General features: G+C 42.4%; 1 protein-coding gene and 1 non-coding gene across 2 annotated transcripts in view; both read left to right on the forward strand.

The window, feature by feature from the left end:
- Nucleotides 1-284: 284 nt before the first annotated feature.
- trnac-gca lies at nucleotides 285-356 on the forward strand. Its single transcript has one exon. It is a non-coding gene; the product is annotated as a tRNA-Cys (tRNA).
- Nucleotides 357-3,694: 3,338 nt separating this feature from the next.
- The window catches only part of gopc (golgi-associated PDZ and coiled-coil motif containing), a 43,116-nt gene continuing 24,812 nt past the window's right edge, over nucleotides 3,695-21,998 (forward strand). The window contains exon 1 of the mRNA XM_041188773.1: nucleotides 3,695-4,078. Within this exon, the coding sequence (XP_041044707.1) occupies nucleotides 3,815-4,078 (264 nt within the window). The 5' untranslated portion in view covers nucleotides 3,695-3,814. The remainder of the gene's footprint in view (nucleotides 4,079-21,998) is intronic.

A 21,998-nucleotide genomic window follows, 5' to 3' on the forward strand; every position in this document is an offset into this window, starting at 1 on the left:
GACTGTTTTATTTTTAACAACAAAGTACAAAAACTTTTACAACTTTTCAAGGAATTGGTGGGGGGACGCTATTGTTGGCGCAAGAACCTCTGGCACTAAATTGCAGACTGGGATCAGGCCGCCTGGAAACTCCGGACATGAGAGAGCTGCAGCAGCTCCCAGCTGCGCGTCTATCCGCCACTTACCGCGATGCGTTCGATCAGCCTGGAGCCTTTTTGGAAAACAATGGCCCAGGCCGGTCATCCTATAGACAAGGGAGGCATTCCGAACTGCATTTTTCGCAAGGGGGTATAGCTCAGTGGCAGAGCATTTGACTGCAGATCAAGAGGTCCCCGGTTCAAATCCGGGTGCCCCCTTGGCGACATTTTATCACCGCACTAAAGAAAGTTTAAACCCAAATTGTGAAATTATCCATTTTACGTGCAGACTACGGTTAAATTACTACCTCCTCATAAAAAAAAAACACAAGAGTCCCTCCACAAAATCTACTCATTTTTAATCTTTTTTTGGTTTCTGTCTCTCTGGCCTTGTTCATTAGACACAGCGAGATCCAGTTTGTACAAAACAAACTAATGCTCGGACAGTTGTCAGATGTTGAATAATCTTAATTAACAGACGAAACCGGCATTTTGTCCAAGTAATTTCCGACAAGCAGGAAGGAGGCGCTGTGATGAAATTTAGTTCCGAAACCTCCGAAAACTTTCCTGCTTTTGCTCCAGTTCATGTTTTTTTTATCGGGTGTCAGTTTCTGGACATTAGCTTCGTATTACTGAAGAGAATAACTTTGGAAATGACGGGAAGGAAGCAAGAATATGTTGGTTCTGATGAATAGTCATACGGACTCGAAACATTAACTGTCTGCTTCTCCACAGATGCTGTCAGATCTGCTGAGTTTATCCAGCTATTTTTGTTTTTGTTTCAGATTTCCAGCATCCGCAGTATATACTCAATGTTTCCCTGCAGTATATACTCAATGTTTCCAGCATCCACAGTATATGCTCAATGTTTCCAGCATCCGCAGTATTTTGCTTTTATCTTAGTCACCTCAATCAGTTCATTCAGCAACTAATTATGATTGTAGGAGTAGTAAGCTAAATCCAAATATTGATTAGAGCACTTTGTCTCTCAAATGAAACAAGAAGGGCTTCCTGAACTAGTGGTCTGAATACTCAAGAATATTAGCACTTAAGTATGTTTCATTCTATCATCCAGGATGTCTACACAAAAGGAATTTTATCATGTAAGATACTAGTGGATTCAAACTATTTGTATACAGGTCAGAAGTACAGCATGGTATATCTTTTTCTTTACTCAGAGTGCAGTGAATCTTTGGGATTCTCTACCCCAGAGAGCTGTGGAGGCTCACTCATTGAGTATATTCAAGTCAGAGATTGATAGATTTCTAGTTATTGCAGATATCACGGGATATGGGGATAGTGCAGGAAAATAGTTTTGATGTAGAAGATCAGCCATGATCTAATTGAATGGCGGAGCAGACTTGGGGGGCCAACTGGCCTACTACTCCTATTCTGATGAAGAGTCATATGGACTCGAAACGTTAACTGTATTCCTCTCCGCAGATGCTGTCAGACCTGTTGAGTTTTTCCAGGTATTTTTGTTTTTGCCTATTTCCTATGTTCCTATATCTGCCTGTCAGAATAAGAAGAATATATGTAATTTGCTTTTTACCAATAAATTCTCAGAAAAATTAGAAACAAAGATCCAGATATAATTGTATAGATTGTAATTTGTTTAGGATTCAACATTATGCCAATCCTCCATTCTCTGTCCTAAACCTCAACAGGGCTTCATGCCACCTAGTGGCCAAATCTGGGCCTATTTTATTTTTTTGAGGGTGAAAGATATACGCTTTCTTATATATATGTATATTTTTATATTTTGGCCTTTACTATTTGCTGCAGCGTTGTGCATTAAATTACTATTTTATTCATAAATAAGTGTGAGAAATGGAGGTCATTCTTTTTAATAATTTTGGGGAATATTGTATTATTCTGTAAAGAAGGCTGTGTGTGTGTAAATGATTTAATTAAGCTGGGTAGAGGTAACTAGGAAGCAGGTTGTTTGGGGGGGGTTTAAAACATAAAGGGGTAGAGGCTTTAGGATTGAAGTATAAGTAAATAGGTTGGATCTAACATTTGTATTTTTAGATAAGTTGAGATTTCGTCTGAATATCAAAGGGAAATCAGAGGTAATAAGAAACATGTTTGCATCTTGCAGGAGCTCCATAGGCAAATAGAAAGGGGTATATTACATTTTAAAGACCTGAAAACAGAGGAAAAAATAGAAACATGGAAGATTTTATATTTGGAAGGATTTGAGTTTCAAAGACTTGTGAGAACAATGGAACATGAAATGAAATGGGGAGAAAGGTAGTTTAGAGTTACTGTGGAAAACTTAAGGTGGCTGTGAGCTGAGCTGGGAGCTGTTAGCTGTTTCTCTAGGCTGGGAGAAGATGCAGTTTGAATCAGCCAGAAAAGTCTTGGGCTGCAACAAGCAGTCTTGTTCTGAAGTCTTGGATTTTCACAGCAGAGTGGAAGATAGTTAGAGGTCATGTGGTATGCCTTTGTGAAAGCTACAGCAGTTTGCCTGGGGTAATATTACTGGATTTTTATACTTAAAGGGAGTGTTGCCTACAAGGTGATTACTTGTGGGTCTGACTAGGTAGGGAGTCTTTTGGTTGAATGTTTTGCAAGACTAAGTAACTGTGTATATGTAATTTTGTGTGCTTATGTTTTCTCTTGTTAATAAAACTTTTACTTTTAATTTTTTTAAATCTCAGAAGCATTACTGAACTTCATACTACCGAGATCGTTATGTCTTCTTCTCATTTTCAGAATACAAAAAAAAATGGCCCGTAAGCCAAGTTTCCCTCCGGGATTTGGTTTGCACAGCAATTAACATCGGCTGTGGTCATAACAATAAATATATTAGTTATTTCAGGCTGGTTTGATCTTAATATCTTTTATTCCAAAGCAAGTATCTGCTGATTTGTGCAAAACAATGTCTAATTCATCCAGTAAACAGGATAATGCAAGTAGGATAATTGTTAGTGACCAGGGCACTCACCCTTGCCAAGGGCAGATTGTTGAAAAAAATATTGTTTCCAGACAGAGGAACCAGCGTCCAGTTATGTGAAGCCATTGAGAGAGAAACACTTTAATAAAAAGCATTTGCAATGCTATTAATTACCAATCTCAAAATTATATTTTACAATTGCATACATTTCATATTTTAAAATTAGATATGAACTACATTTTTAAAAATTTACTGCCAATCCCTAATTGCCCCTGTTCAGAAATTAAATCTCTATTGTAGTCCACATGAATATTGATCTAGCTGCCTACCTTTCTGCACTCACTCTATGTGAAGGTGACAAATTTGAACCAGGAGTATCAATCAGATGCAATCTGTACTTGGATTTAACATGGCAAAACTATCCAGCACAGACAAATTTGAATTACATCAATAGCTTGCAAAAGAGGCAGTGGGCTCAGTGTGTGGGGCACTTCTCACAGCGCATATCAATCTAAGTTCAGTGCAGCACTGAAGTGGTGGGGAGGAGGTGTCATTTGTGGGCGGGGTTTATGACGTAGTTTAGGTCCCGCCCCTCCACCGTAACCGCTCGATCACTCCCCGCTCCGCTCGCTGGTCTGTTACAGTTGTGGCAGGCGGAAGTAATCGAGTGCCAGGCGCCTTGACAACCGGAACTGGAGGCGGGTGTTGGAGGAGAACAGAGATCCGGGGGTAGGCTCCGGCTCAGGGCTGCGGTCACCAACCGCCACCCAGACTAACTATGGCCTCTTCGGCTGGGGCTCCGGCGCCGTCTTCGGCGGCAACAGCGGCGGCTGCGGGCCCCTCCATGTTCCGCTGGCTGGAGGTGCTGGAGAAGGAGTTTGACAAGGCCTTCGTGGATGTGGACCTGCTGCTGGGGGAGATCGACCCCGACCAGTCCGAGATCACCTACGAGGGCCGCCAGAAGATGACGGCGCTCAGCTCCAGCTTCGCACAGCTTTGCCACAAGGCGCAGACCGTCTTCCAGATTAACCATAAACTGGAGGTGAGAAGAGTGATTTAATCTAACTTTGTGAAAAGAGATTCTACATTTCTCTATAGAGACCTTGCATTGGATCAATCCCTTACGGGGGGTGGGGTTTAAAACATTAATGATAATTTCTCCATAGAGACCCTGTATTGGATCAGCCCGATTTGGGGTGGGGAGGAGGGGTGAGTGGATTGAGTGGTCTGAGGACAAATACAGTTTTGTTACATCCAATTCGAGCTTTTGCAATACCTCGACTGCTAAGGGAGAGATTTTCCACTGTTAATAACAGAAGGTCAGCCTTCAAAATTTTTTATGTGATGTAGAAACAGATTATACCCCGAAAGTGCAAAAGCTTTACTTGCCAACAAGCAGCCGTGGATGACTCAAGATGTAATAAGATTCATCCTAAAATTGAAAGAAATTGCATACAAAAACACAAAACAAAATCACAGGTCCTGGCAAATGGGGAGTATACAAAGAACAGTAAAAAATGACAAAACAGATAATAAGAATTCTAAAAAGGAAGTATGCAAAGAAACTTGCCAGAGGTATCAAGATGAACACAAAAATGTGTTCAAGGAAATGCTAAGGAAAAAGAGGATGATCAGGATTAATGTGGATCCCTTGAAAACTAATGACCCATTAAATAATTACTTTTAGTATTTACAGTAAAGGAAGAGGATCGTATGCTGGACTTTCCAAGGAAACTAATATTGAATCAGAAATGGGTACTTACCAAAATTAACATAAGCAAAAAACAGTAATGAAGAAAATAACTCCACTAACCAGTGACAAATCCTTAGATCCAGATGGTTTTAAAGGAAGTAGGTGAGAATATTACTGATGCTAACTATAATCATCCAAAATTTTCTAGATTTGGGAACCATCCCTTTAGGTTGAAAATTTGTGCATGTCAGTTGGTATTTAAGAAAAATTGAGGAGGAAATCAGGGAATTATAGAGCAGTTAGTCTAGCACCTGTGTCAGTAAATTACAGAGCCTATAATTAACAATAGGGTGATTGAATATCTTAAAGATTTTCAGCTGATCAGAGAGAACCAGCATGGATATGAAAAGGGTTGGTTGGGTATGATGACCCTGATGGAATTGTTTGAGGAGGTGGCTAAAATGGTGGACAAGGGAATATTTGAGTTGTTATGTATATGGACTTCAGAAGGCATTTGATAAAGTTCCTCATAAGAAACTTAGCTAAAGGTGAAACTCATGGAACTGAATGCAAATCCCTGGTTAGAAAATTGGCTGAGTGGCAGGAGACAGAGAATAGGGATAATGGGCACATTCTGTATCTGCCAGGATGTAACTAGCAGTATCTGTGATGGGGCCTCCACTATTCATCATATTTATTAATGACTTAGAAGATGGGATAGAAGGCTACGTGACGAAGTTTGCTAATGATGCAAAGATAGGCAGTATTGTAAGTAGTGTAGATGGAAGCATAAAAGTGGGCAAAACTATGACAGACAAATTTCAGTGTTGGCAAATGCGAGGTGTTCCTCTTTGGACCTGGAAAGGATGACATAGAGTGCTTTATAAATGGAGAAAAGCGAGAAACAGGAGAGGTCCAAAGAGACCTGGGTCTCCATGTACACTGGTCATTAAAATGTCTTGAACAGGTACTGAAGCAGTTTATGTCCAAATGCAGCAAGAGCTGAACAATATCCAGGCTTGGGCTGATAAGTGGCAAGTAACATTTGCAGCACATAAGTGTCCGGCAATGGCCATCTTCAACAAGAGAGAAACTAACCATCGCCCCTTGATATTCAATGGCATTACCATCGCTGAATCCCCTACCATCCACATCCTAGGGGGTTACCATTAAGTGGAAACTGAACTGGACTAGTCATATAAATACTGTGGCTCCAAGAGCAGGTCAGAGGCTAGGAATCCTGTGGTGAGTAACTCAAATCCTGACTCTGCAAAGCCTGTCCACCATCTACAAGGCACAAGTCAGCGGTGTGATGGAATACTCTCCACTTGCCTGGGTGAGTGCAGCTCCAAAAACACTCAAGAAGCTTGACACCATCCAGGACAAAGCAGTTGGCTTGATTAGCATTCCATCCACAAATATTCACTCCCTCCACCACCACCGATGAACAGTGGCAGCAGTGTGTACCATCTACAAGATTTACTGCAGAAACTTACCTAAGGTTCCTTAGGCAGCACGATTGTTCCATCTAGAAGGACAATGGCAGCAGATACATGGGAGCACCACCACCTGGAAATTCTCCTCCAAGCCACTCACCACCGTGACTTGGAAATATATCGCTGTTCCTTCACTGTCACTGGATCAAAATTCTGGAACTCCCTCTCTAACACTGTGGATGTCCTTACACCATGTGGACTGCAGTGGTTCAAGAAGGCAGCTCACCATCACCTTCTCGGGGGCAATTAGGGACAATTAGGGATGGGCAATAAATGCTGGCCTAGCCAACAACACACTCATCCCGTAAATAAAAGTTCAAAAAGGCTAAAGGGATGTTGGTCTTTATATCTAGAGGACTAGAATACAAGAGGGTAGAAATTATGCTACAGTTGTACAAAAGCCCTGGTTAGATCACACCTACAGTACTGTGAACAATCCTGGACACCACATTTTAAAAGCAATATATTGCCTTGGAGGGCATATAGCAGAGATTTACCAGTATATTACCTGTACTCCAAGGTTTGCATCATGAGATTCTACAAACTCTGGTTGTATTTCCTAGAATTGAGAAGATTATGGATGATAGGAGTGAAATTAGGAAACACTTGTGCATACAAAGGATGGTAGAAGTTTGGAATTTTCTTCTGCAAATAGCAATTAATGCAAGGTCAATTGTAAATTTTAAACCTGAGATTGATAGATTTTGTTAACTGAAGGTATCACCGGATGTGGGGGAATGGAGTTAGGTCAAGAGCGGTGATGATGCCTTTGAATGGCAGAACAGACTTCTCCTGTTCCTATCTTCTGAGCCAATATACATGCACAAAGGACCCATAAACAGCATTGAGGTAAATGACCACAAAATCTGTAATCTTTTAATTTATATTATCTAACTGTTGCTATTGCAACTATATAAATTAATCCACTTCTATTTTGTCTAAATTGATACTGCATAGGCTATCTCATTTTAGAATTGATTTTCTTTATTTCAGTAGCTTTTGTATCAGTATTGGGGAGCAGGCGTAATATGGATACAATAAAGGAAGAGAAATAAGTTGCATTTATACTCTTTTGAGTAAAACTAATTAACAAAAGATCAAATGAACAAATTTAAGGAGTCAGCCCCTTAATAGGAAACTACACCAAAAAAGACAGAATCACAAAGGAAACTTACAAAGATCGAACCAAAATGTGATTATGAGGGGGTCAATAAAGCACCCCAGCCCCTGCGGTGCCTACTGGTCACGGAAGGCCTCAACGGTGCTGACGGACACCGCGTGCTCCCTCTCCAAAGGCACCTGGTCATGAATATAACCACAGAAGAGAGGCAAACAGTCGGGTCGGGAGACCGCCCGCTGTCTGAACCTATTAATAGCCAACTTGGCCAGGCCCACAAGGAGGTCCCCTCCACCTCCCCCATCGCCCCGCACTGGGTGCCCAAGGATCAGGAGTATGGGACTGAAGTGCAACCAAAAATTAAAAAATACATTTTAAGATTACCAAAAAGGGACTGGAAATGATTGCAACCCATATATCCGTGGTCCATGGACTCCACAAGGCCACAAAAAATGCAGGTATCTTGGGAGGCTCTGACTCGATGCATCCTACAGTTGTATGGGATTGCTGCATTCTATAATAGGATACAATTCTCTAATGTTGTCTAAACACAGTCATTATAGATATGGTTTGTTCATTATGCTTCTGTATACATTTGTTGTGAATGGTAGTGGACAATTAAATAACTAACAGAAGGAGGAGGGTCCACAAACTTTTCCATTCTTAATGATGAGGGGGTCCAGCACATCAGTGCAAAAGACAAGGCTGAAGCATTTGCAACTATCTTCAGCCAGAAGTGTTGAGTGATCATTTTGCCCTGCTCCTGAACACCCCAGCATCACAGATGCCAGTTTTCAACCAATTTGATTTACGACACATGTTATCAACTGACGGGTGAATGCACATGATACAGCAAAGGGTATGAGTCCTGACAACACCCTAATAATATTACTAAAGACTTGTGATCCAGAACTAACTGCACCCCTAGCCGAACTATTCCGATACAGCCTTAACATTGGCATGTACATGGCATTGTGGAGAATTCCCCAGGTTTGACTCATCCACAAGTAGCAACACAAATCCCAACTGGCCAATTAATGTCCCATCAGCCTACTCTCAATTATCAACGAAGTGATGGCGGCTGTCATTGATGATGCTATCACCCTTACATAGCATGATCTGCTCACTGATGCTAAGCTTGGGTTCTGCCAGAGGTAGGTGTCATTGCAGCCAAACACGGATTCAAGAGGTGAGGTGAGAGTGACTGCCTTTGACATCAAAGCAGCATTTGACTGAGTGTGGCATCAAGGAGCCCTAGCAAAACAGGGGCCAATGGGAATCAGGAGGTAAACTCTCCACTGGTTGGAATTAAACCTATCACAAAGGAAGATCATTATAGTTGTTGGCGGTCAATCACCTCAGCCCCAGGATATAATTGCAGGAATTCCTCAGGGAAGTGTCTTAGGCCCAACCATCTTCTGCTGTTTCATTATTACCCTTTCCTCCATCCTAAGGTCAGAAGTGGGGTTATTTGCTGATAATTGGATAATGTTCAGTACCATTCGTTATTCCTCAGACACCTAAGTAGTCTATGTCCACGTGCAGCAAGACCTGGACAATGTTCAGGCTTAGGCTGATGAGTGACAAATAATGTTTGCGGCACATACCTGCCAGCTAATGACCATCTCCAACAAGAGAGAATCTAACCTTCTTCCATTGATGTTCAATGGCAATACCAACAATGAATTCACCACCATCAACATCCTGGGGATTAACCATTGACCAGAAACTTAACTGGATCAGCCATATAAATTCTGTGGCTACTGTGAGCATGTCAGAGGCCGTGAAGTCTGTGTCAAGCACCTCAGCTCTTGACTCCCCAAACCCTGTCCACCGCCTACAAAGCACAGGTCAGGTGTGTGATGGAATACTCTCCACTTGCTTGGATAAGTGCAGCTGCATCAACACTTGAGAAGCCTGAAACTATCCAGGACACAGCAGATTGCTTGATTGGTGCCCTATCCAATACCTTAACATTCACTGCTCCACCAGTGACTTACAGTGACAGCAGTATGTACTGTATACAAGATGCACTGCATCAACTCACCAAGGTTCACCAACTCTGACAACATCTGCCAAACTCGTGATCTCTGCCATCTGGAAAGATAAGGGCAGCAGGTGCATGGGAATCTCACCACCTTCAGGTTCCCCCCCAAGCAGGTGAAAAGAGGACTCTGAGACAGTCAGTAGTACCTAGAAGACTAAGTGAAAAGAGGATCTCGATGCAGTAACTACCATCTGCAAGAGTGGGGGAAAAGAGGACCTGGAGGCGGTAATCAACATCTAGAAGAGCCATCCAATCCTGTCCAGCCTGTGGCTCCTGGGCGAAATCGAAATCACTGGAAAACAAGTGGTTGGTGAATAGTTTGCCTGTTTATTTTCAAGAATCGTAATTTTTTTAGTAATCATAAGGTTTACTAGCAGTAGCAAAGGATATTTGGAGTAGCAGTGTTTAGTAATTATAAGTTAACTAAGAATAAGTTAATTAACACACAATAAAGATGGCCGGGCAGGTGATGTGTTGCGGCTGCAGAATTTGGGAGTTCCTGGACACTGGGGTGATCCAGGGCAAACACTTAGGCAATAAGTGTCAGCAGCCTAAGGAGCTTCGGCTCAGAATCACTGAGCTGTCGGCCGAGCTGCTGTCACTAGTGCACCAGGGAGGAGGGAAGATTCCTGGCACTTTGTACCAGAAGGCAGTCACACCCCATAAGACAAGGCCTTCTGTTTTGGTCAAAGGCAGGAGGGTGTGACTGCGAACGAGGCAAGTATGGGGGCCCAGAAGGTAGAAGTGGAGGAGCCTCAGCCTTTGCAATTGTCCAACAGACTTGAGATTTTTGCAGCCTGAATGGATGAGCTAACCAACCATGGTACAGGAAGTCATCCAAGTTGGGGGACTTTATAGGAATGTAGTGGCAGTTGGGGTCAGTATAGTCAGGGGGATGGACAGAGTTTTCTTCAGCTGAGAGTGGGACTCCAGACTGTCAGGTTTTGAGACATCTGCTCTGGGCTTTTTTTTCATCCTTTCATGGGACGTGGGCATTGCTGGCTAGGCCAGTATTTGTATTGCCCATCCCTAATTGCCCTTGAAAAGGTAGTTGTGAGCTGCCTTCTTGAACTGCTGCAGTCCATGTGGTGTAGGTACACCCACAGTGCTGTTAGAGAGGGAGTTCCAGGATTTTGTCCAGCAACAGTGAAGGAACGGCAATATATTTCCAAGTCAGGCTGGTGAGTGACTTGGAGGGGAACTTCCAGATGGTGGTGTTCCCATCTATCTGCTGCCCTTGTCCTTCTGGATGGTAGTGATCGTGGGTTTGGAATGTGCTGCCTAAGGATGTTTGGTGAGTTGCTGCAGTGCATCTTGTAGATGGTACACACTTCTGCTATTGTGCGTCGGTGGCGGAGGGAGTGAATGTTTGTGGATGGTGTGCTAACCAAGCAGGCTGCTTTGTTCTGGATGGTGTCAAGATTCTTGAGTGTTATTGGAACTGCATTCATCCTGGAAAGTGGAGAGTATTCCAGTACACACCTGACTTATGCCTTGTAGATCATGAACAGGCTTTGCGGAGTCAGGAGGTGAGTTGCTCGCCGCAGGGTTCCTAGCCTCTGAGCTGCAGTTGTAGCCACAGTATTTCCATCACTTTTTACTGATGACCAAGAGTAGGCTGATGGAGCAGTAATAGGCTGGGTTGGACTTGTCCTGCTTTTTGTGTGCAGGATATACCTGGGCAGCTTTCCACATTACTGGGTAGATGCCAGTGTTGTATCTGTACTGGGACAGATTGGTTAAGGGCGTTGCTAGTTCTGGAGCAGAGTCTTCAGTACTATTTCTGGAATGTTGTCAGGGCTCATAGCCTTTGCAGTATCCAGTGCCTTCAGCCATTGCTTGGTATCATGTGGATTGAATTGAATTGACTGAAGATTGGCATCAGTGATGTGGGGGACCTCAGGAGGAGGCCGATATGGATCATCTACTTGGCAAATCTGGCTGAAGATTGTTGACAATGCTTCACAGGATGACAAAGACTGGGACCTCTTTATTGGACCTGAGTATTCAAGTGTACATGACATTTTGGAAGAACAGGAAGCTAGGAAAAGGTGGAAGGGTAGATCTATTATGTAAAGGTAAGAAGTCACTTCTGGTGTGGATTACAGGCCCCCTGTCGAACATGATTTCCCTTTCACAAAACCATGTTGACTCTACTTGATTGCATTCAGATTTTCAAAGCACCCCACTAAAACTTCCTTAATGGATTCCAGCAATTTCCTTACAACAGAAGTTAAGCTAACTGGCCTGCAGTTTCCTGTTTTCTGTCTCCTTCCTTTCTTGAATAGAAGAGTCACATTAGCTATACAGAAAGAAATTTTGGGGGCTTGTGAGAAGGGTTTGGTGATAATTAATGGGTGGTTTTAATCTACTGGTAAATTGGATAAATCTGATTGGCAAAGGTAGCCTGGATGATGAGTTCATAGTGTATTTTCAGGACAGTTTCTTAGAGTGGTATGTTTTAGCACCAACCAGAAAGCAAGCTACATTAGATCTGTTAATGTGCAAAGAGACAGGATTAATTCATGACCCCATAGTAAAGGTGCCCTGGGTGGCAGTGATCATAATATGATTGAATTTCATATTCAGTTTGAGGGAGAGAGGAGTAGATCTAAGACTAGTGTTTTAAACTTAAATAAGGGCAATTATGAGGGCATGAACACAGAATTGACTAAAGTGAACTAGGAAATTTGGTTACAGGTAAGGTCAGTAGAGATGCAGTGGCAGACATTTAAGGAGATATTTCAGAATTCTCAGAAAAGATGCATTCTAGTGAGAATGAAAGTCTTTCAGGGAAGGGCACACCTTCCCTAAAGAAGTTAAAGATTGTATCAAATTGAAAGGAAAAAACATATAGATCCTGTAAAGATGAGTGGTAGATCAGAAGATTGGGTAGACTATAAAGAATAGCAAAAAATGACTAAAAGATTAATAAGGAGGGAGAAATTGGAGTATGAAAGAAGGCTAGCTAGAAAGATAAAAACAGTAAGAGTTTATACAGGTATTTAAAAAGGACAAGAGTAAGTAAAGTGAATATTCACCCCCTGGATAGTGGGAATGGGGAATTAGTAATGGAAAATAAGGAAATGGCAGGTGAATTGAACAGATATCTTGTGTCTGTCTTCACTGTGGAGGATACAAATAACATCCCAGAAACATTTGTGAACAGGAGGTGAAAGGGCAGGAGGAACTTAAAACAATTACAATCACCAGGGAAAGGGTACTGAGAAAATTATTAGGACTGAAAGCTGAAAGGTCCCCAAGCCCTGATGGACTTCATCCTAGGGTCTTAAAAGAAGTGGCTGCTGAGATAGTAGATTCATTGGTTTCAATTTCCCAAAATTCCCTAGATTCTGGAAAGGTCCCATCAGATTGGAAAAAAGCACATATGACTCCCCTACTCAGGGGAAAGGAAGGAGACAGAAAGCAGGAAACTGCAGGCCAGTTAGTTTGACATCTGTCATGAAGAAATTGTGGGAATCTGTTATTAAAGAGGTTATAGTGAGGCATTTAGAAAATCTCAATGCAATCAAGTAGACTCAGTATGGTTTTGTGAAAGGGAAATCATGTTTGACTAATTAATTGAAGTTCCTTGAGGAAATAACAAGCAATGGGGAACTTTTGGATTTGGATGAAGGGGAACCTGTGGATGTGCTGTACTTAGATTTCCAGAAGGCATTTGACGGGGTGTCACATCAAAATAAGAGCTCGTGATACAATCCATTAGCATGGATAAAGGATTTGTTAGCTAGCAGGAAGCAGAAAGTAGAGATAAGTGGGTCTTTTTTGGGTTGGCAAAATGTACCAAGTGCTGTGCCATTGGGATCCATGCTGGGGCCTTAATTATTTATAATTTATTTCAACGATTTGGATGAAGGGACCAAATGTACGGTTGCTAAGTTTGTTGATGACTCAAAGGTAGGTAGGAAAATAAGTTGTGAAGAGGACTTAAGGAGCCTGCAAAGAGAACAGATAGGTTGTGAGTGGGTAACAAAATTGGCAGATGGAGTATAATGTGGGAAAATGTGAACTTGTCCACCTTGGCAGGAAAAATAAAAATGCAAGTCATATTATGATCACTGCCACCCAGGGCACCTTCACTATGGGGTCATGAATTAATCCTATCTCATTACACATAACAGATCTAATATAGCTTGCTCTTTGTTTGGTGCTAAAACATGCTGCTTTAAGAAACTGTCCTGAAAACACACTGTGAACTCATCATCTAGGCTACCTTTGCCAATCAGATTTACCCAATCTATGTGTCGATTAAAATCACCCATCATTATCACCATACTTTCCTCACAAGCCCCCATAATTTCTTCCTGCATACCCCACCTAACAGATTGGAAAAATATTGAATTATTTAAATAGAGAGAGATTGCAGAACTCTGAGGTGCAAAGGGATCTTGTTGCGTTAGAACATAAGAAATAGGAGCAGGAGTAGGCCCTTCTGCTCCTCAAGCCTGCCCCGCCATTCAATAAGATCATGGCTGGTCTGCCCCAGGCCTCAGCTCCTCTTTTGTGCCACCTCCTCATAGCCCTCAGCTCCCAAATATTTCAAAAATCTACCTCCCTCCTCTTTAAATACTTTGATCTCTGGGATAGAGAATTCCAGACATTCACTACCCTCTGAGAGAAGAAATTCCTTCACATCTCAGTTTTAAATGAGCGTCCCCTTATTCTGTAACTATGTCCCCTAGTTTGAGATTCCCACATAAGTGGAAACATCTTTTCAACATTTACCCTGTCAAGCTCCCTCAGAATCCTGTATGTTTCAATAAGATCACCCCTCATTCTTTTAAACTCTAATGAATAAAGGCCTAACCTGTTTGGCCTTTCTTGAAAAGTCAACCCCTTCATCCCAGGAATCAGCCCAATGAATCTCTTTTGAACTGCCTTCAATGCCAGTATATCCTTCCTTAAATACGGGGACCAAAACTGTAAACAGTACTCCAGTTGTGGCCTCACCAATACCCTGTACAGTTGTAACAAGACTTCCCTATTTTTAAGCTCCAACCCACCAGCAATACAGGCCATAATTCCATTTGCTATCTTAATTACTTGCTGCATCTGCATGCTAACTTTTTGTGTTTCATGCACAAGAATACCCAGATCCTTCTGTGCAGCACTTTTTTCGAGTCTCTCTCCATTTAAATAATCGTCTGCCTTTTGATTCTTCCTGCCAAAGTGCATGACATCACACTTTCCGACATTAAACTCTATCTGCCAAGTTTTTGCCCACTCACTCAACCTATCTACAGCCCCTTGCAGATTCCTTATGTCCTCATCACAACATACCTTCCCACCTATTTTTGTATTGTCAGCTAATTTTGAAACATTACACTCTGCCCCCTTCTCTAAGTCATTAATATAGATAGTAAACAATTGAGGCCCTAGGACTGATCCTTGTGGCACTCCACTAGTTAAGTTTTTCCAACCTGAAAAAGACCCATTAATCCCCACTCTGTCTTCTATATGTGAATCAATCCATGTTAATACATTACCCCCAATATCATGAGCTCCTATCTTGTGCAATAACCTTTTATGTGGCACCTTATCAAACGCCTTCTGGAAATCCAAATATACTGCATCTGTCGGTTCCCCTTTATCAACTCTGCTTATTATATCCTCAAAGAACTCTAGCAAATTTGTTAAACATGATTTCCCTTTCCCCAAACCATGTTGACCCTGTTTGATTGCGTTAAGCTTTTCTAAATATCGTGCTATTTCTTCCTTAATAATGGATTCTAGCATTTTCCCAGCGACAGATGACTGGCCTATGGTTTCCTGCTTTTTGCCTCCCTCCCTCCTTGAACAGGGGCATCACATTAGCGGTTTTCCAATCCGCTGGTAATCCAGTGAGTTCTGGAGTATTTCGACCAATGCCTCCACTTTCTCTGCAGCCATTTCCTTTAAAACCCCATCGGGCCATCGGGTCCTGGCAATTTGTTTGCCTTTAGCTCCATTTGTCAAATACTTTGCCCCTCATGATAGAGACTGTTGCAAGATCTTTCCCCCCATTAGCTCCTTGCCTATCTGACATCTTTGGGATGCTTATAGTGTCCTCCACCATGAAGACCAACGCAAAATATTGGTTTAAATTATCTGCCATTTCCCTGTTTCCCGTTATCAATTCCCCGGTCGCATCCTCCAGGGGTCCCACACTCACTTTAGTCACCCTCTTTCTTTTCACATACCTGTAGAAGCTCTTGCTATTTGTTTTTATATTTCTTGCCAATTTACTTTCATAATCAATTTTCTCCTTCTTTATTAGCTTTTTAGTCATCCGCTACTGGTTCCTAAAAAAAATTTCCAATCCTCTGGCCTACCACTGGTTTTCACTGCTTTGTGTGCCTTAGTTTTTGATTGGATACTCTCCCTGACCACCTGTGTTAACCACGAGTGGTTCATCCTTCCCATCGAGTCCTTCTTTTTGACTGGGAAAAATTTTTGCTGAGCGTTATGAAATATCTGCTTAAATGTCTGCCACTGCTCATCCACTGACCTTCCCCTTAGTCTATTTCCCAGTCTGCTTTAGACAACTCTCTCTTCTTACCTCTGTAATTGCCCTTATTTAAGTTGAGGACACTGGTTTGAGACCCGAGTTGCTCGCCCTCGAACTGAATTTGAAATCCTACCATGTTGTGATCGCTTCCCCCTGGGGGATCCTTAACTATGATATCTCTTATTTATCCCATCTCATTACACATTACTAGATCTAAAATAGCCTTTTCCCAGATAGATCCTGCAACGCATTGCTCTAAGAATCCCTGATACACTCTACAAATTCATCTTCCATGTTACCCATGCCAATCTGATTTGTCCAATCAATATGCAGATTAAAATCACCCATGACAATTGTAGCACCCTTCTTACATGTCTCCATTATTTCCTGATTTATACTTTGTCCTATAGTGAGGCAACTCTTCGGGGGCCCATAGACGACTCCCACCTGTGACTTCTTCCCCTTGCTATTCCTTATTTTCACCCAAACTGATTCCACATCACAATCTGTTGCACATATATCACCACTCGTCACTGCCTCGATACCTTCCTTCATTAACAAAGCTACCCCACCTCCTTTTCCTTTGTGCCTATTTTTCCGGAATGTCGAATACCCTTGAATATTGAGTTCCCAGTCTTGGTCACCCTGCAACCACGTCTCTGTAATAGCTATCAAGTCACATTTGTTTTTTTTTGCCGTCAACTCATCTATCTTGTTACAAATGCTGCATGCATTCAGATAAAGAGCCTTAATCTTTGACTTTTAACCACTCTTACTCATTTTGGTTCTAATTTCTGCTGCACTCTTCTGCTTATACTTTCTGCCCATTCCTGTCACACTTCGATAATTGTTTGCCTCTCCATTACCCTGCAGCTCTGCTCTCTTGTTTCTTTTTGATTTTTAAAAAATTCCCTTCAATTGAGCCCAACCTTCCCCAACCCCAATAATTAGTTTAAACTCCTATCTACAACCCTAGTTATATGATTCGCCAGGACACTGGTCCCAACATGGCTCAAATGAAGCCCGTCTCAACGGAACAGCTCTCTCCTCCCCTAGTACTGGTGCCAGTGCACCATGAATCGGAACCCATTTCTCCCACACCCATCTTTGAGCCACGCATTTATTTCTCTAATCTTATTTACCCTGCGCCAATTTGCATGTGGCTCAGGTAGTAATCCGGAGATTACCTTTGTGGTTCTGCTTTTTAATATAGCCCTGAGCTGCTCGTAGTCCCTCAGCAGAACCTCTTTCCTAATCCTACCTATGTCATTGGTCCCTACATGGACCATGACAACTGGATCTCTCCCCTCCAACTCCAAGTTCCTCTCCAGCCCAGAAGAGATGTCCTTAACCTTGGCACCAGGTAGGCAACACAGCCTTTGGGACTCTGTCTTTGCTGCAGAGAACGGTAATTATTTCCCTAACTCCGCTATCTGCTATTACTACTACATTTCTCTTTTCTCCCCCAACTTGAATGGCGCTTTGTACCATGGTGCTGTGGTCAGTTTGCTCATCCTCCCTGCAGTCTGTGCCCTTGAACACACCGGGAGCAAGAACCTCATACCCATTGGACAAGGGCACTGGTTGAGGCTCCTCCAAAGCTAAATTCTGGATCCCCATACCTGCTTCACTTGCAGCCACATCCTCCTGTCCCTGACCACAGTCCAGATTTGATGTAATTAATCCAAGGGGCATGATTGTCTCCTGAAACACTGTGTGTAGGTAACTCTCCCCCTCCCTGATGTGTCGCAGTGTCCGCAGCTCGGATTCCTAGTCATCAACTATGAACCAAGTTCCTTGAGCAACCAACACTTGTTGCAGATGTGGTCACCATAGATCACACCAGTGTCCACCAGCTCCCACATACTACAGCTGCAACACATCGCCTGCCCAGCCATCTCTATCTAATTAATTAATTTGGACGTTAAGTATTTTTAAAAGTGAATTTCTTAACTGTACTCTTCAACTGTAATAACGTCTTCTGATTTAAACCACTTGGCCAATCAAAAGAGACACAGAAGAGATACCTACAATCATCTACCTGTTTTCCTTTGACGTCACACTTCGGCTCTTGACAGGTAGAAACAGGTTGAAGGGTCTCACTGCCGCCACTGCCCTTCTCACGCAGATCCACTCTCCTTATGGGCTCTTTCTCTCCGAAATGTGCACTGCTTTATGGGCTCTCTCTCCCTCTCACCAAACTCCCGCTGCTTAATGGGCTTTCTCTCTCCGAACTCCACGTTGTTCTATTGGCTCTCTCTCTCTCTCTCTCCGAACTCTGCGTTGCTTTATGGGCTGTCTCTGCAGATGACTAGAAAAATAAATGGAATGCTGTCGTTTATTGCAAGGGCAATGGAATATAAAAGTAGGAATGTTATCCTTCAGTTATACAGGGCATTGGTGAGACCACATCTTGAATGCTGTGTACAATTTTGGTCTCCTTATTTGAGAAAGGATATAAATGTGTTAGAAGCAGTTCAAAAAAGTTTCACTCGACTGATTTCTGGAATGAGGCGGTTATCTTATGAGGAAAGGGTGGACAGGCTGGGCCTGTATCCATTAAAGTTTAGAAGATTGAGAGGTGATCTTATTGAAACATATAAGATTCTGAGGGGACTTTGCAGGGTGGATGCTGAAATGATGTTTCCCCTTGAGAGAAACTAAACTAGAGGGCACAGTTTAAAAATAAGGGGTCTCCCATTTAAGGTAGAGATGAGAAGAAACTTTTTCTGAGGATTGTGGACCCTTGCAACTCTCTACGCCAGAGAGCGGTGGAGACAGGGTCAATAAATATTTTAAGGGAGTCGAAGATTATTGGGGGTAGGTAGAATGTGGAGTTGAGCCCACAATCAGATCTGCCATGACCTTATTGAATGGCAGAGCAGGCTTGAGGGGCCAAATGGTCTACACCTCCTCGTTTGCATGTTAATACGTATGAATGTAAGTATACACACCGTTCTGACTTGATACTACATTATCGTTCCTTCTCTGTCACTAGATCAAATTTCTGAAACTCCGTCTGTAACAGCACTGTGGAAGTACCTACACCAAACAGACTGAAGCGGTTCAAGAAGGCGGTTCACCACACCATCCTTAAGGGCAATTAGGGATGGGCAAAACATGCTGCCCTTGTCAGTGACACTTCCTAACGTTCTTTTTTATGGCATACAGTTATTAGTCTTTTAATAGGTTCCGTAATCCATCAACAGTTGTGTGCCTAGCTGCAATTTGTGGGAAATACTTAAACATTCCTTTCATTTTGTGAAAAGTTTCAGTTGGGCTAGAATAATATTGAAAATAAATAGTTCAGTGATTTTTTGAAGTATTATAATGCTTTTCAACACCTGGAAAACTGCATTCTCGTCTTCCTTTCAACATGGAAACAAAAAGGAAATGCTCCATTTTGACAGAGAACTGTGTTCAAGTGTATTAAATGAAATAAGCTTGAAATTTCCTTGGGTGGATTGTACGTAGAGTAACCTAGAGCATTACCCTGGCGACCCAGGTTCAAATCGCACCATCGCAGATGGTGGAATTTGAATTCAATAAAAATCTGGAATTAAAAGTCTAAAGATGACCATGAAACCATTGTTGGTTGTTGTAAAAACCCACCTAGTTCACTAATATCCTTTAGGGAAGGAAATCTGCCGTCCTCCGGTCAGGCCTACATGTGACTCCAGACCTGCAGCAATTGGTTGGCTCTTAAAATGCCCCCAGAAAAAGGGCAATTAGGGATGGGCAGTAAATCCTAGCCAGCGACACCCACACTCCATGAATGAATAATAAAAAAATAAGTGAGTAACTTGGCTAGATGTTCCAGATTTGATTCCAGGTCTGTGCTAAGATTTTAAATGTACCTGGCCCTCAGGAAGGGGGAAATTGCTGATTGCATGCAAGCTGTGCTGAAGCACAAATGTTGGATGAGGACAGGATTGAATAACCTGTAATGCCCTGCTCCAGATGGAGAAAGGCTGGTGATCAATCATGGCCACTTTGAATCTGCAAAGTGGATGCTACACGATGATGCAACTAAGCTCCAGGAAATTGTATACGCTGTCAAGAAGAGAAAGGCAGTAAGAAAAAAAAGAAAATTGGTTTAAGGTGTGTGCACTACGAGCTTACTACAATTGTAATTCATAAGTGGATATAGGGCGGAAGTGTGATAGTTATCCTAATTACCAGTAGAACCTGTAGAGCAGGCCAGTCTGAACTACTTGGAGAACTGTCCTTTGACTTGTGCTGATATCTTGTACAACTTTGTTTTTTTTTGGAAAAATATACTTTATTCATAAAATATCTGAAAGAACATTAAAAAACATTTCTAAATGGCCATCAGAAAGATTGCAATCATATTCAACTTTTACACATGGATCACCAGGTGCTTCAATATAATCAATGAATATTACAGTCATTTCAATATGGTCATTATAGACAGCCAGACTGTGCAATGGTATTGGAGTTATCGATGTACATCATATTACATTCTGAGGTGCTTCAATACAATTATGATACATTTAATATTCACTACATACAATCTTTGTGAGTCGTACAGCTCGAGGGGTCTACACAATTCCCTGCCCCTCGGTGTACAACTTTGTTGTTTTATCCAAAGCTCTTGACACACAGTAAATTACAAGGTGCTGGTGGATAAGGAAAACAGGAGTCCTTGGGTTAAGGTGCTTAATTGGGAGAAGGCTGATTATAACAATATTAGGCAGGAACTGAGGAATCTAGACTGGAGGCGAATGTTTGAGGGCAAATCAACAACTGACATGTGGGGGGCTTTCAAACGTCAGTTGATAAGAATTCAGGACCGGCATGTTCCTGCCAGGATGAAGGATAAGCTTGGCAAGTTTCAGGAACCTTGTATAACGAAGGATATTGTGAGATTAGTCAAAAAGAAAAGGGAAGCATTCGTAAGGGCTAGAAGGCTGGGAACAGATGAAGCCCATGGAGAATACAAAGGAAGTAGGAAGAAACTTAAGCAAGGAGTCAGGAAGGCTAAAAGGGGTCATGAAAAGTCACTGGCAACCAGGATTAAGGAAAATCTCAAGGCCTTTTATATATGGGCAAGAGGGTAGCCAGGGACAGGGTGGGCCCACTCAGGAACAGAGGTGGGAATCTGTGTGTGGAGCCAGAAGAAATGAGAGAGATACTGAATGAATACTTCTCATCCGTATTCACCAAAGAGAAGGACTTAGCGGTTGATTTGTCTAGGGAAGAGTGTGTAGATATCCTGGATCATGTTGAGATAAAAAAAGGAGGAGGTGTTAGGCATCTTGAAGAATAATAAGGTAGATAAGTCCCCAGGGCCAGATGGGATCTACCCCAGCGTACTGAAGGAGGCAAGGGAGGAGATTGCTGGGGCCTTGACAGAAATCTTTGTATCCTAACTGGCTACGGGTGAGGTCCCAGAGGACTGGAGAATGGCCTATGTTGTTCCATTGTTTAAGAAGGGTAGCAGGGATAATCCTGGAAATTACGGGCCGGTGAGTCTTACGTCAGTGGTAGGGAAATTATTGGAGAAGATTCTTCGTGACAGGATTTACTACCATTTGGAAGCAAATGGGCATATTAGTGAGAGGCGGTATGGTTTTGTGAAGGGGAGGTCTTGTCCCACTAACTTGATCGAGTTTTTCGAGGAAGTGACAAAGATGATCGACGATGGAAGGGCAGTGGATGTTATATACATGGATTTCAGTAAGGCCTTTGACAAGGTCCCTCATGGCAGACTGGTACAGAAGGTAAAGTCGCATAGGATCAGAGGTGATCTGGCATGATGGATACAGAATTGGCTTGGTCATAGAAGATAGAGGGTAGCAGTGGAAGGGTGCTTTTCTGAATGGAGAGCTGTGACTAGTGGAGTTCTGCAGGGATCAGTGCTGGGACCTTTGCTGTTTGTGGTATACAGAAATGATTTGGAGGAAAATGTAACTGGGCTAATTAGTAAGTTTGTAGACAACACCAAGGTTGGAGGAGTTGCAGATAGTGAGGAGGATTGTCAAAGTGTACAACGGGATATAGATCGGTTGGAGGCTTGGGCGGAGAAATGGCAGATGGAGTTTAATCCGGACAAATGCGAGGTAATGCATTTTGGAAGG

The sequence above is a fragment of the Carcharodon carcharias genome, chromosome 5, assembly GCF_017639515.1.
Source record: "Carcharodon carcharias isolate sCarCar2 chromosome 5, sCarCar2.pri, whole genome shotgun sequence".
Classification (NCBI taxonomy): domain Eukaryota; kingdom Metazoa; phylum Chordata; class Chondrichthyes; order Lamniformes; family Lamnidae; genus Carcharodon; species Carcharodon carcharias.